This window comes from Eriocheir sinensis, chromosome 56, assembly GCF_024679095.1.
Source record: "Eriocheir sinensis breed Jianghai 21 chromosome 56, ASM2467909v1, whole genome shotgun sequence".
Classification (NCBI taxonomy): Eukaryota; Metazoa; Arthropoda; class Malacostraca; order Decapoda; family Varunidae; genus Eriocheir; species Eriocheir sinensis.
In genome coordinates, this window is record NC_066564.1 from 7,446,617 (window position 1) to 7,462,514 (window position 15,898).

At 37.9% G+C, this 15,898-nt stretch overlaps 1 protein-coding gene across 7 annotated transcripts in view; it reads right to left on the reverse strand.

Moving 5' to 3' along the window:
• LOC126984229 (uncharacterized) overlaps positions 1-15,898 on the reverse strand; it is a 44,836-nt gene that overhangs the window by 10,428 nt on the left and 18,510 nt on the right. The window contains exons 25-50 of one of the 7 annotated variants that reach the window (XM_050837779.1): positions 15,614-15,783; positions 14,998-15,209; positions 14,289-14,533; positions 13,435-13,582; positions 12,993-13,109; positions 12,725-12,824; positions 12,208-12,357; positions 11,773-12,045; positions 11,335-11,481; positions 9,374-9,559; positions 8,806-8,952; positions 8,263-8,522; positions 7,794-7,929; positions 6,136-6,393; positions 5,913-6,033; positions 5,351-5,610; positions 4,271-4,426; positions 3,767-3,964; positions 3,434-3,602; positions 3,053-3,228; positions 2,160-2,395; positions 1,809-1,981; positions 1,450-1,577; positions 1,283-1,354; positions 587-755; positions 101-306 (exon numbers count right to left, since the gene is read on the reverse strand). In XM_050837779.1, the coding sequence (XP_050693736.1) occupies positions 101-306; positions 587-755; positions 1,283-1,354; positions 1,450-1,577; positions 1,809-1,981; positions 2,160-2,395; positions 3,053-3,228; positions 3,434-3,602; positions 3,767-3,964; positions 4,271-4,426; positions 5,351-5,610; positions 5,913-6,033; positions 6,136-6,393; positions 7,794-7,929; positions 8,263-8,522; positions 8,806-8,952; positions 9,374-9,559; positions 11,335-11,481; positions 11,773-12,045; positions 12,208-12,357; positions 12,725-12,824; positions 12,993-13,109; positions 13,435-13,582; positions 14,289-14,533; positions 14,998-15,209; positions 15,614-15,783 (4,613 nt within the window). Of the gene's footprint in view, positions 1-100; positions 307-586; positions 756-1,282; positions 1,355-1,449; positions 1,578-1,808; positions 2,015-2,159; positions 2,396-3,052; positions 3,229-3,433; positions 3,603-3,766; positions 3,965-4,270; positions 4,427-5,350; positions 5,611-5,912; positions 6,034-6,135; positions 6,394-7,793; positions 7,930-8,262; positions 8,523-8,805; positions 8,953-9,373; positions 9,560-11,334; positions 11,482-11,772; positions 12,046-12,207; positions 12,358-12,724; positions 12,825-12,992; positions 13,110-13,434; positions 13,583-14,288; positions 14,534-14,997; positions 15,210-15,613; positions 15,784-15,898 lie in introns of those variants that run through there. The other 6 variants (XM_050837778.1, XM_050837781.1, XM_050837780.1 and 3 more) reach the window with 6 other exon arrangements.

Genomic DNA, 15,898 nt, shown 5'->3' on the forward strand with positions numbered 1-15,898 from the left:
ATATAAACATATATGTAAACCAGCCAAATTGTTTGGCATTTCCAATAATTTAGCACAAGGCTAGTCCCATGCAAATTGTATTAAAGGACTTTTACTACACCTGTAAGTCTGACAGCACATTAATGGATGTGTTCCCCAGCAGCAGAGTGTACTTGGTGCCAGAGGCGGCATCTTGTTGTTGAGACAAAAGAGTGAAGAGTTGTTGCTTGGAATCTGTGAGTAAGATGTGCTTGCATGAAGGGGTCAGACTGAAGGTCCTGCCATCAAAGGTTATAAAATAGTTGTCTCCAATAATGGCTCCTTCCCCTGCAACAAAAGACACAACTTATTTTTGTTTTCCTTTAAGAGTAAGATTTTACAGATTTTAATTTTTCTTTACAAATGTTTCCATTTTGAGCAGAATATTACCTCCTTTACTTTATAAATAAAAACTTTTTAATATATAATGGAAGAATCTGGCATTTTTTTCTATAAGTATTGCTCTATATATTCCCTGGACTCAATTTAATAAGTGAAATTTATTGCTTTCAATGTCTGACTTTTTATAGCAAGAAAGCCATGCTTATTTTAAATCATAATTTATCACCTGGGTAAGGAGGGGAAAGGTATTTAAGGAGCTGCAAAGGGTGTGTGAGAAGATGCCACCACTTCAGAAGAGCTGTGCTCAAAAACTCCCTGTGTGGCACCCACTTAGACGGGCCACTTATGTGATGCCACACTTCAAGCAGCGAGTGACCACATTCACCTATAGGAACCTGCACCAGAAATCCATTCATGGTCAATATCATTAAATTACAATGAGTGAACAAAATTATATCTGTCATTGTAATTGCAATATTTGTGTAAACCAACTGGCAGCTGGGAGACTGCTTCAGGTCCTGTCTTGTCATTCATGACAAAAGTAGTTAACAGAACAGTGTGCTCCCTTCAATGTATGAGGTTGTGCTGTTCATTCATGGTGTAGTGAAAAGTTGATGTTTTGGAAGGGACCTTTGAGTCTCCTATATAAGCCACAGCGCTCACTAAAGACTACTGATCCTGACTTCTTGTGTCACGATTGCATACAGCCTTGATCAGTCTGGATCTACATTTTTTTTCTGGCAGCAGTTAAAAATTTAAATAAAAATACATTTGATATATTTTTGTTAAATTATCTGTAATTTCAACTATAGGAATGCTGACTCAGTTGCTTTACTGTACACACATATAAATATACACAAATACATACATGAATATATTAATTTTTGAATATATGACCTTACATAACTTTCAGTTAACTTACCCAGATGTTCCATACTTCACTATATTTCTTGTTTGATAATGTTGCTTCCTCAGAGAATACTAAAGACAATGCCTGACAAAAAAGAAAAAAAATGTTCATTTTAGGATTATCAAGTGTACAGCCAAACATTTCATTATACATATTTTTACAAACAGGCATATAATTACCTTGTCAACAGCCTTAGTAATAATGCTGAGAGATTCTCTGATGACACCATAAACTGTAGACTCCTGAACCACACGGATCTGTGCAAACACCCACTCCATCGCCTCGTTCAGCAAGGGCACCTCCATCACTGCAAAATTGTCATGTGACATTTCTATCTCTTGGAAGCATTTAACTGAACTGTTAGCAATATAACACAATTCTTTTTGAGTATTTAAACCTGCTTAATAAACATCAAAATATCTTAGAAAAACAAGAGTACAAGGATGGTGAATGTGTACAGAAAAAAGTGGAAACTTTTCATGACCCCTGAGAGAGTTTCAAGAATCAGACTTTAGAGTAGATACAGTCAAACACTCACCCTGATCAAGCAGCAGGTGTGGTATATTGTTAATAAAGATAACAATGTTGCTGAAGTTTTCTTGAATGTCTTCCATCAGCTGGACACACAAGGCACCTGTTTTCGTGGCGACGGCCTCCAGCCACACCCTAACCCCAGTCACTACTTTATGGAAAATCTCTCCATAGTTGTGACTGATACAAGCAAAACCAGCCTCAACAATTATGCTGCAGAGAAATTTAATGGAATTATGTGGGCAACACTACTATATCAACACTATCAAACTATAATTTCAATTTTCTTCAGAAATCACAGTATCAAAAAAACTATCCTAAGATATAAGAGTAACCATACAGAATTAATAAATCATACCTGGTGACATCAATGGAAGCCTGAATACTGCGCATTATGTCTAGCATCAGCTGGTCATGCTGCATTTCTTCAAATATCTGAATGCCCTGGGTGTAGATGTGCTGGGTCAGAATGGGCGTTGAAATGGAGTTATTCAGGAGTGACAGACTGTCTGTTCTTGCAAGATCTTCCATGAGTTTTTTAACCACATTCTTAGCAATGAATGTTAGATTACCAACCTCTTCTTGGGCTCTAGCCTGAAAAATTAAACATTAATAGCAATGTTAATAAAGTTCATCTTTGATCACTGCACTTGCACTGTGCCAACCATGGACTGCAGTGCTGAACTTCTATAAACAAGAATCTAGCTGGTACAAAGTTTACTGGTCAAATTTTGGTCATTTTCCCTTGAAAATGACATTTCTAAATCGTGCTGTAACTAACTGCAAGGGGTATAACTATTCTAGTTTGCCCAGGGTGCCAAATCTCAGCCTTAGTCTCTCACACACAAATGTTTTCTCTAGTTGCTGAGAGGCATTGCCATAAATCCTGTCATAATATGTTGTTACCAGAATACATGCCAAGGGGAGCCTTTCTCTAATCCTACATTCTGAACAGAAATTTTGAGGGTCATCTTCTACCCTGGCAAATACAACAAATGTTAGCAGCTCTCTCTCTCTCTCTCTCTCTCTCTCTCTCTCTCTCTCTCTCTCTCTCTCTCTCTCTCTCTCTCTCTCTCTCTCTCTCTCTCTCTCTCTCTCTCTCTCTCTCTCTCTCTCTCTCTCTCTCTCTCTCTCTCTCTCTCTCTCTCTCTCTCTCTCTCTCTCTCTCTCTCTCTCTCTCTCTCACACACACACACACACACACACAAAAAAAAAAAAAAAATAAATAAATAAAAAAAAAAAATTACTCACTATAATATGATTCCAGTGGATGTGGAAACTCTGGCTGTGATGGGCTGAGACATGCAGGAGAAAGGGAGGGTGCAGCTGAACACTAATGCCAGCAGCACCTAAGAGATCCACTTCTGCCCGATGCACATCCACAACTCCAAGCTTTAGTGAAAGTTTCTCCTTCAAGCGCCCTTCAGCTTTAGAGTAATAAGAAGGATCTTTTAATGCTGATAAATCTCATATTAACTCATCAGTTGTGCTACATTTTTCTTCTGCAAGTATAATAAAGAGTTTCAAAGAGTTTCAAAGAGAAAGAGTTTCATAAATGAATGCAATATAAATTGTACTAAGGAACAGGTGACATTCTGTTAACTACAAATTAAAGTACTTATCATCAATTACCACTGTGCGAGAGCTTCATCTGCAAGTTTGCTGGATCATGGCAAGAAATGTGTTGGAACTGGTGCGTGTGGTTCAAGAGACCCAGAGAAGTAGTGCCTCCCACACAGCCTATTGTTTCCCATCTCTGGTACCCAACACTAACTTCCTCATGTACTGAAGGAGTCATCAGCTGTTGGATTAAGGATGTCAAACTTTTAAATATAGGCTCTCTGGATCCATGTAAAAATAATTATGTAAAAATATTTTTGTGAAAGATTATTTGCAAAAACTTGATTCACTGAAACTATCCATCATGAAAGGTAGTTTTATGACATTATGATAATGCTGATAAACCTTGCAGGAGAGGGTTGTATGGTCTTCTAATGTGTCCAGCCCACAGACGAGCTGAAAATGCTGTGTTGGTGAAACTCTGGCTGGAAACTGGGCTGATGTAATAGTTGGAAGCACCACTGCAAGGCTGATTTTGCTGCTGTCTGGAGATGGCACGACTATGGCTGTGGCATCAGCTATGGGTGTTGTTGTGTGCATAATCTAGTGGGAGTGTATGAAAAAACTGTAATACCTACATCAACAAAACTATCAAAGTATAATATATATATATATATATATATATATATATATATATATATATATATATATATATATATATATATATATATATATATATATATATATATATATATATATATATATATATATATGGGTAAACTTATATGAACATTGCAATATTGCTGAAATACCATCTTGTTGAGAAAATCCTCACAAACACTTCTTTTCAACAACATATGCATTAATAAAAACATTAGTTAATAAATACTGTATATGTGTGTTTCTTACAGTTAAGATGCTGTGCAGGATGTACTTCCCTCTCTCTTGCTGCATTTCAACATCCACCTTGAGAGCGTCCTGTTCCCGTGAAAAAATGTCAAGCACCAGTGAGAGGCTGATGGTAGACTCTGCTCCGAGCATGAGGGAACCCTTAATATCCAAGGTCTGGAAAATATGGAAATAAGCATATAATCTCGTTGTTACCATATCTCCCTGCTGCACCAGGACTCTATTCAAGCTTATCCCTAAGCCGTTCAACTTACTAATGAAAGGTTTGCCATATTCACCAGTGTCAAAGATGCAATGGTGTTGAAGACACATCCCATTTTTAAGCCCTGTATTTTTGGGAAAAAAAGAAAAAAAAATCTGACCTTTACCAATTTTACAAAGATGTTTGGTCAGTTTTTTCCTGACTTGTAGTACATGTCTGCCATATACTACTGGACAAGCACCATATTGTAATATGTAGCAGGCACGCCCACTACATGTCTTCACAATACACGACATGCCTACTACATGAGGACCTGAAAGTATAACTCACAAACTCAAAGCGCTTGCGCTGAATCCATATAGTACACGAGGTGGAGGCAAGGAATGAAGGAACTATCAAATTCTGCACCCATGCCAACATTCCAGTCAGTTAAACAAAACAAGACTCAAAAACAGAAATAAGCCATGAAAATAAAGAATGAACCAAACAACATGTGGAAGTGCACTCTGGAATGTGCATGGTGCACCTCATGCTATTTTTTGTTTACAAACCGTGGCACCCGTGCTGCCTCACCGCCACCACCACATCACCACCATCCAGTCACTCAGACAAAACAAAACAGAAAAATACAGAAACAAGAAATGAAAATGTAAACACAATAACATATGTAAGGATACTACAGAAAGCACACAGTGCACCTCACTCTTTTCTTTGTTTACCAGCCCCACACATATACACACAAAAAAGTTTTCTGTGTGTTTTGTTTATCCCTATGACCTCTGTGTATTTATGTCAATAACAACCCTGACAGATATTGACTTTTTTGTATCCGTGAACCAATTAGCATCAGAACACTCACTAACCACCTACAAAGTTACCTTGGCAAAGGATGGATGGTGGAGTGAGGAGGAAAGGGCAAGTTCTAAGGCTCTTGAAGATGTATAAGCGGCTAAGTTGGTTGTCCAGTTAATCGCACCCTGAGGATTGTGCTCCCTGTCAAGCCACAGCTGATTTTCCAGAATAGTGGAGTCACTCAAAATGCCTCCAGGAAGACTAGTCTTAGGCATCTCATCCACCCGACCCTTCCTCAACACACTGGCCAGTACAATAGTGCGGTGGGTTGTGTTTACCATCACGTCTGTAGGTTTTCAATGCAAGAACTGTTACATGGGCGATTTGCCATAACCAGATGTGAAAGAAATAACTACTAAAGAATGTCAACAAAAGCTTCTATCATAAAAAGTACTAAAAGATATGTGAAAAAAAAAAAAAAAAAAATCACTACATTTTCTGTTAAAATTTAATATTCATTCATTGAGGTTCAGATTTACACATTTAGCATATAGTATGCTGTATTCATATACTTTGAATATAGTGAGCTATAGTCTGCTAAAATCTACAATGTCATCTGTGTATCAAAGTTTCCAACTCATTACATACCTAGAGTGTCGTGGGTGAGAAGCAAAGAAGTGTGCAGCACACCCTTTGAGGTGGAGGTGAAGCAGCCAACTTCCTCACACTCCAGCCGGATTACTCCGCCTGACACCAAAGTTCTGTCAGCCTGAATGATTTGATTCAGTGATTAAAAATCAGTGAAGACAAATTTGCTAATGGCAATATGGGAGAAAGAGACCAAAAAATTCCCAGATGCTTGGTTACTCACTGTCTCCTCAGCCAGAAAAGTGACTGAATTCTGAGTAAATGGCTCATGAGGATCCTTCCAAAAGAGGGAGTTGAGGGCACGTACAGAGATGGAGAAAGTTCTGGTGGAGGGAGTGTTTTGTTCCATGGCCTGCGTCTGCACCCGCACACACTCCTCATCAGTGGTGCAGAGAGCCAGGACTAGCACCCTAGTGTCAGGTGTCACACGCACTTCCACCATCACCAGTGGTGTGTGTCCCACTGTCATGTTGCTTTTCACCTGATAACAAAAGCCTGGTCACACAAAAAAAGCTACTCTGAGATAAAAACATAAACACATTCAAATTAATAGTGCAATTTTTCAATTTTGGGATCAGAGAAGAGCATACTACTGTGAAATAGGAACACAGTCCAATCACACAAAGAAAGACGTTGCAGGATAAACACACATGACCAATAATAAAACAATGAAAAACTGAGTTCAGAAAACTTAAACACCAAATCATATAAACACAGCTTTCCTGGGATAAAAAAAAAATTAAAAAAAAAAAAATAAATAAATAAAAAATAAATAAAAAAGCCTGACATCATGTGGTCTCTGGAAACAAAGTTAAGTGAGGATGTCAATATCCTGGCAGGAGATGGTAAATATAAATGGAGATGTGACAAGAAGAATAAAATGGAAAGAAAATGGATCTGAGCCAATTTGTTTGAGCTGCCACAATGTAAACAATATGGAGAAAGGAATGAACAGTTATGGAAGCCTATTTGCAGATGATGCCAAGATCATGCGGAAAGCAGCAGCTGAGGAGGATTACAAAATCCTGCAAGAGAGTCTTAACAGGATTTACATATGGAATCAGGGGTGGGAAATTTAAACCAGTGCAAATTGGACTATTGGAAATGGGGAAAAGAAGTAAGAAGTTGTCTCTATATAATTATTTTATGGGAACTGAAAAATCTATAAAAGTGAGAGAAGAGAAGGACCTGGAAGTGTTGGTTCGGGATGATTTGTCACCTGAAAAATATATTAAAAAGATTGCCAGATAGACTTATAAGCTGTTGACAGACATCGGTGACATTTCACTACGTAACTGAAAAGGATGATGAATACACGACAGTAGTTGGTCACCACATTAAGAGAAACATTCAAGCAAAACCAAGAGAATTCCAAGATGGTTCCTGGCCTGACAAACTCAACTCAGAGGAATAAATTTGAAAAAGAAAGTAAAAAAAGAACTGACATGATTACAGTGTTCAGGGTGATAAAGGAAGTACTATATGGAAGTGTTAAATAAGATGTGTTTGTAAGGGATGGTCCTAATTGATGCATTAAACAATGGAACAGCATGGACAGAGATTGTCTGATCCCAAAACTTATGATTTTTAAGTTAAATTTGATCAATTATGACTCAAGAGATGGGACCCCGAGAGTAACTTATTCCTGCATATCACAAATAGGTAAATCCACAAACAAGGTTTACTGCTGGGTGTGGAAATCTAACCAGTCAGATGACAAAAACAAAACAAAAATCAAAATATCATGTCTTCACTTCTTGCATTATACTAATTGTACAGTTCATCCAAAACTTCTCCCCTTTCAACCCTATTAGATGCTCTATCAATAGATACTTGTGTATAACTGGGATGAATTATTTCTAAAGTTATGATAATTATTACCTCCAAGCCTGATGTAAGAGGAATGACAGCATGGTGGAACATAATGTCTCGGTATGTTTGGCTGTTGACCACGACCTCTGTGGCTCCAGCCTGCCACACACTTTCTCCATTTGTGACATACTTGTAGAATAACACTCTGTTTATGATATAAAAGATTACCAACATTGTAAACCATATCTTTCTAAATATTGTTAGGTTAAGTTGTGTGATCATCCTGTGACCCAAAATTTTGTAAAGTGCCTCCTCATTTGACTATTCTCACATCCTCACCATAGCATTAGTGCCTCACATTGATATATGAAGTAATATATGTAATGTTTGCATATATTTAACACATATTTAATTGTCTATATATCAGGAAAAGAGAGAGGGAAAGGAGTGTAGTGAAAGAGAAAGTTAGGGAGGGGGAGACCTGCATTTTTTCAAAACAAAGTCGGCTAAGTAACATTTCATAACTCAAGTGCTTCACCTTGCACTATGAATAGTTGCGTTGTGTTTTTGAAGAAGCAGTTTCACTGTCTTTCCTCCCTGAGCTTCTTCCATTGCCTCCACCATTACCATCACTGAATTGAGGAGAAGGGCTGGAGCATCCACCTCTATCCTGAGAGACAACTCTGTTAGACTGGGAATGTTGACTTCATCATGATAGGAGAAGATACGCTGGCCCCAGGTAAGGCTGATGTCTGAGCGCCAGTGGTTAAGGCCAAGTTTGGTGCGAGTTGTCTTGAGCTGGTTGGCAGCAGGAGGCATAAATTGCACAAACTGATCAACCACTCATTGTTATACTTACAAGTTTATTCACAAATGTCATCAATAAAGTATTAAGATCTATCATTTGCTATACTGAATATGACAATATATAAAGAGAGAAAGTATTTCATAATGCACAAGGTTTAAAAATTGCAATGTAAATAGATTAGAATTATGGAAAGGTAGAAATGAGTGCACTTTTTTTAAACCTAGTGGCCCTCTGCACTACAAGATGCATGAATGCATAAAAAGATGAACTTACCATGAAAACTTTTCCTTCAATGGGAACAATCTTTAATGAAGAAGATGCCAGTGAAGGAGAGATGGAGAGATGGTGACTCATTTTTGTGTGTTGGCCCAGCACTACTAGTTGGCCTTCTGTGCTGAGGGAGTAAGCTGGATCCCCCTCCTGCATGCAACACAACTCAACTCAATGTTATGTTCAACAGCAGAAATTATGATGAAAATAGAGCTATAATATATATATATATATATATATATATATATATATATATATATATATATATATCTCTCTCTCTCTCTCTCTCTCTCTCTCTCTCTCTCTCTCTCTCTCTCTCTCTCTCTCTCTCTCTCTCTCTCTCTCTCTCTCTCTCTCTCTCTCTCTCTCTCTCTCTCTCTCTCTCTCTCTCTCTCTCTCTCTCTCTCTCTCTCTCTCTCTCTCTCTCTCTCTCTCTCTCTCTCTCTCTCACACAAATCTATGCCATTGCTGATGTGCAAGTGTAGTCTTCATGACAATGAAACAATGGCAATAACAAAAGGACAAAAACACTTTCAAATCAAGAATGAAACTTGTAACTTGACACACTTACCTCCATGGCACCAATAAGGAAGTCTTGGAGCTCTGTGAGAAAGGAGAGACTGAGGTAGTCTTCACTGCGGTAGCTGGCATGAACCCTCAACTGTTTGCTGTGCACATAGTGGATTACTGCCTTCATGGGCTCACCATCTACTGTGCCAGACACCGACATCTCCACCTCCTGTCCTGTAAATTTACCCTGAAAAATGTAGGAGACAATGAGTTAATTAATAATGCAGTAAAGGGGAAGTTGGTTGCACACACCATAGCTGCACATGACTGAAGTGGTTATCTCCTTTACATTGATGAAGTGAAGTTCAGAATTACCAGTTAATCTTTGCCAGGTTTCCCCAGATTTATCAACCCGCCAAAAATGGGAGGATGAACAGCTGAGTGAGCTGCACGCTGACTGCCTGGCTTGGAATTAAAACCCAGGCCCAAAGATTCATAGCTAGGCATGAACCATTGCTCCATGGAGGTGCATAATAATACAATGGATGAAGAATTTTTTACAAAACTTCTCAAAAGAATACAATAAAACAAGGTGATATGACATGAAAACTGGTGATAAAACTTAAATAGTCTGTGAATGTGTGTCATTTTGCAATGGCCAAACCCTTTTCTATACAATATACTACTTACAGTTTGCGGGGATAATCTCTGCACCAGAGTCTGCACATCAACATTTGCCACGCAACTTTATATTTGCCTCCAATACCATCTAGATTCTAACGAATATTTTTCTCAAACCTATCAAAGGATTATGAAAGAATAACCTGTTGTGTTACATCGACCAGTTACAAAATTCATGACATTAAAGAAGATACTGGTATATCTTAACCAGGCAGTCACTACAACATAACTATAAAATTTTTTTTTTTTTAGAGCAAAGGAGAGTTCAAGGGCATAAAAAAACGATAATGAAAAAAAAAGCCCGCTACTCACTCCTCCTAAAAAGAGTACAGAGGAGTGGTTGAAAGAGAGGTTAATTTTGGGAGGAGATGTGTCCTTATACCCTCCTCTTGAAAGAGTTCAAGTCGTAGGCAGGAGGAAATACAGATGAAGGAAGATTGTTCCAGAGTTTACCAGTGTGAGGGATGAAAGAGTGAAGATGCTGGTTTACTCTTGCGTAAGGAATTTGAACAGTAAAGGGATGAGCTTGAGCAGAAAGTCGTGTGTGGCGAGGCAGCGGGAGGGGGGAGGCATGCAGCTAGCAAGTTCAGAAGAGCAGTCAGCGTGAAAATAGCAACTTCATTGTGCATAAATAACGATATAATTCCTAATTATGTCCCAATGGAAAGGTTCAAGGGAGGTCTGGAGGTACCTTAGAAATGCTAAGTTTTCCTTCGAGGATGATGTTGAGAAGAGCATATGGCTGTGAGTCATGAATGCATTGGATGCTTTGTGTGAGCGCTTGATTCCGGGAAATGAGTGGCCGAGTCACGCGGGCAGGCGGACGAGTTTAGTACGGACCATTTTCAACTGTACGAAAACCGAGTGGATGTACAAAAATGGACAAAATTTCGACGAAAAAACTCATCAAAAAACGAATCATACAAAAACTTGGGCATATGAAAACCGAGGTTTGACTGTATACCTCATCGGGAGTGGCTTGCGCCCGTTTCAGTAGGTGTCTTCCTACCTACTCCAGCCAAAATTGTTAGAAATATCTCCGTTAGGTACAGTAAAATGTGAATGAATGTTCTTAATCCTCTCTGTTGTTAAATAGTTCGCCATTATGTATAATTTTATGAATCTATACCCTCAAATTGCCACCTTAAAATGCACTTATGTCATTCTACACTGCTGGTCAGTCTAGAAAGGAAATTCATTGTAAATAGATAAACAATTCAGTTCACCCTTCAGTTGACTGCCACACCTTTTCATGGCCTATTACCTTCAGCTTAATGAAAATCTCAGACTTTATGAAGTTTAAATTAATACATATCAACTCCCCTCCAAAAGGATACTTACTTTCAAATTGTAGGACTGTCTGGAGGCATAATTTCCTGAATGGAAGACTGTGAGTGAACCGTTTATCTCTGGAACTAGCACAGATACTTCCCCTCGACTGCTGAACACTTCCTCATAGTCTTTCTCTACTATCGAGATCTGAGTTACCTGCAATCAAATTCTTCATGAACTTATGATTCAATTAAGAAGCAGAGGAGAATAATTTAATATATTTGTTGTTGTTAACAAGCAAAAATTGCTGCCCAATTATGAATGTACAGAAGTATTTCTCTCCACAAATATAAAAGTTAAATGATGATATGCATTTCCCTTAACCTTTTTATTGATTATGTATTGATGAAGAGAACTCAAAAACATTGACAAAATACAGAGATAATTACCACAGAAAACTTTGATGCTTTAAACTAGCAAGGGACATATCAACTCCACAATATTCACCTTTAAAGTGGATGGATTCTGCTCCATACATAACTTTCCTTCAATGGAAGACTTGAGCTGGCTCCATGCAGGCAGTGAGGGCACCTTTAGTTCTGCCAAGGCTGCCACATGATGTTCATTCCCCTCAATGTCATAAAGGCCAGACACATTCAAGTGTACAGCAACATCACCCCAGTTCATCCTGGTCACTCCATCCATCTGGCGTCCATCCCATTTACCTTTTGTTGCTACAGAAAAGGCTTCCCAGTACTCAGCCTCTGAGTGAGTCTGTAGCTGGATGAAGGAAATTCATCAAGCAAAGAAAAATAAGTAAAAAAAATAGAAATGGAGATATGGTGCACCCAGGCACCTGGATTTTGGAATTACAAGACCTAATATTAACTAAATATATATAATTATGCACAAAACTAATAAGGAAAATTAAGAAATATTTACCTTAAAATCCAGATTACTTGTATGGTCACTTTCTTTCTTAACAATCTGAACAAGAAAATGGATTTCTTGGCTTATTGGAGAATCAATATCCAGGCCAAGACTTGCTTTGCTGAGTTCATGTCCCAGTATCCCTTTGGTCGACACAGACAACTGATGACAGAGTACATAATGTTGATGAACCTAGTAATTATCCTCTAATTTTGGAATCTTTTACGTGGAAAGAACATTTTGGTATTAGTGAAACATCTGACAGGGTGTGGAGGATGGTAATGCTGATGAGATTTTAAAGGTGTGAAGGAGAGACATGGTAAAGAATAGAGTGCCAGAACAGGAAAATTGGGAGATTCCCATGAGGGAGCAAGGCATCAAAGGGTATAGGTTATGATACATGTTATTGATGGCTACATCTCTGACTAGGGGCTCTTTCATTTTCAATACTTTAACTTATTTCTCTATCTGCTGACTCATTTGAACATTTTTGATGGAAAAGATCATATGCACCAACACATATACTCACATTATGAGTATCTCCTCCTGGCAGAACGAGGTAAAAACCAGTCATAACAGAAAAGTTTCTCTGACTGAAAGATAGGTCCATCTGGGAACCTGTTTCAAACCTAAGTAAATATTAAACAAAATCATGAATTAGTAAATGATGGTGCTGTAAATCACAAACTTTATCGAGCCAAACATTATTTAAATCAGACTAGGAAATATTTCATGAAAATGAACAATAGGAGAAAAAATATATTATAGCTCCAAAACTGTAGGAACTCAACACAAACCTTGATTTATCAGGCAAGATGAAGATAAAAGACACCTTGTGTTTGTCTCCAACTTCCTCACCAAAGTCCACAAGTAGTTCAGTAACCCAGGTCCAATGAAGAACAGACAAAGACCCACTGATCAAATGGAAGAAGGGGAGAAAAGATAAGGGATGGGAGGAGAAGAAACATAAAAGAGAGGATGGAATATACAGATGCATACCATATAAACAATAATGTTGGGTAGAAGAAATACACAGCAGATTTGATACGTGTATTCGATAAATGTTAAATATTTGTGTAAAAGTGTCCAAACTTCAGGAGCTCCTGTTAAATCAATAATCTTTAGTCATCCTGCACCAAACCAATGTTCTACTGTAGAAGAGTAAATGAGAAGGTGGAAAAAACATACTTGTAATGGCAGGTACAGATAGATAACAGGAAAAAATGGAGGGTAATATACCTTATCTGTAGGGGTGACCCCACGTGAGGCAGCTGAAGGGCGGAGGATAGGGTGAGGGCACTGGAGGGGTCCTCACGCACATCCCAGGATAACTTCCCATCCAGTTTACCTCTTCCAGTCTCCAGACGATGGTCCAGAGCCACACTACCTGGTGATGCACACTCAATACAGTGGTAATGGATGATAATGATGACCATAGTTAGATCTCCACCGGTGTGGTTCTCATTACTGTGGACTGCACTACCACGGAACCTCTACAAATATCCAAATTAAAGGCCTCCTGCTGCAGAAACCTGGGTCACTAAGTGTTTTGTTGTTGTTGTTATTGTTGGTAGATGAGTACCCCCCTGGACCCAAATCATGAATGCCAGAAAAAAAAAAATAAAAAAAAAATAAACAGGATACATGGACTTACTAAAACATAAAATGCTGGTCCAATGCTAGGGTAAACAGGCCAAACTAATTTGCAGGCTTCAGCATTAGTAAAAAAAATATCCTTCGGATTTTTTTATCCTCTTAATTTGCAATAATAATTACAATAATAACAATAATAATAATAATAATAATAATAATAATAATAATAATAATAATGACAACAACAACAACAACAATAATAATAATAATAATAATAACAATAATAATAATAATAATAATAATAATAATAATAATAATAATAATAATAATAATAATAATGTAGTAATAATAATAAGCCTTTGATGCAGCATAAGTTTCAAAAGTTATATTTTCCATTGCTATTTGCAGCCCCCTCTTCTGGTCAGTATGTGACAATACTTCACTTGACAAATTGTAATTTTAAACATGATCACTAAATGCTCAAACACAAAAGTACTCACTGATAACTTCCTGGTTGAATGGAATCACAAGAAGGTTAAAGTAAAAGTTGGTCCTGCTGTCTTCACTCCCTAGGGCCATCTCTCCTTCATACAAATCCTTTGCCCATGTTTTTGCATGGAAATCAACCTGGGCTAGGCTGGCACCTTCCAATGATATCTCCAGCCCAAAGACATCCAGTTTACCAGCTTTCACACTGGCTTCCAAGATGATCCCAGAGGAATTCCACTTGCAAATCTGCTGTCCACTGAATAAAGTTGTTGTGCTATTAACTCATTCAGAAATACAGGGAACAGAATGCAGACTAATGGAAGGAACAGCCCCCCCCCCTAACCCAAAAAAAAAACAGGAATTTGGATTTCTGAATGAAGTTACAATAAATGGTCCTAAGTAATATCCAAATACTAGCTTCAAAGAAATACTGCTACTAGGGTTGCAAAGGGTGGGAAAATTTCTGAAAAATTGAAACTTTCCAAGGAAAGTTTCTGGGAAATTTCAAGGCTTGGAAATTTGGGGAATTTTTAGGAATTTTCAATTTTTTTCGCACATGAATTTGTACTAATAAACAATCATCAAGCTGACAGGCATTATGCTATCTGGGGTCTGGTGAGGTGAAATTTTGCTTTTTTATTTCACACATTACTCAAGTTTATAAAATGAAAAGTAAAAACTTATACCTTTACTAACTGATCTGTCCCCCACATGACTTGCCTTATGTTCCAGCTCTGGGTGCCATCCTGTATCAATATCTCAAAGTGAATTTCAACAAAAAGTTTGGCTGTTTCAGCTGCCATCCTGTATGTGGTGGTTGTGGTGTAAACTCGGCCTGAAGGCATCACTGTGGTACTGAAGCCTAATACCTCCCCTCCTGCCTGCTGCTCCAGTGTGTCCACATAACTGAAGTGCCACGAAGGAAGGCTCAGCTGCAACCATAAATGAAATCTTTTAATCACTTAATTTTGATGTTTGCACTCTCAAGATTTGGAATTAGCCAACACTTTCTCTTGCTCAAGCACTGCCCTTTTGCATTCCTCCTAAACTTCTGCCTATTCATGCAATATAATATCATTTCCAAACCAACCCATAACCCTTTTATTTGATTTTCGTATATCTTCTTCACGAGCATGTCATTCTGTATCCTTATCGTATGCTTGCACTGCCTCAATACATATATGAAATGACCAAGTTAATAATAATAATAATAATTATAATAATAATAATAATAATAATAATATGAATACTACTACTACTACTAATAATAATGATGGTACAGTTCAGACAATGGGTGTCCATATTCAGGGAGGCTTACTGTACTTTGGTTCTTTACCTCTAATTCAATGTGGTACTTGAACACTTCTTCAGTTTGGTCATAAAATTTTGCCTTGACTATGTGGTGTTCCTCATTTATGACAGCAGTGACCAGGTTCTCCAGAGACCTCTCAGTTACCTCCAATATATGATCGACTTTCCATTCAATAGCTGCATCTGGTGATGTGACTGAAAAAGACCAATGTTGATTTAAAATATGATGCTCATACGACTTGAATAAGGAAATGTGTATTTTACTCAAATATTGCTTTGGACATTTCACTGTACAGCTTTTCTTTAATCT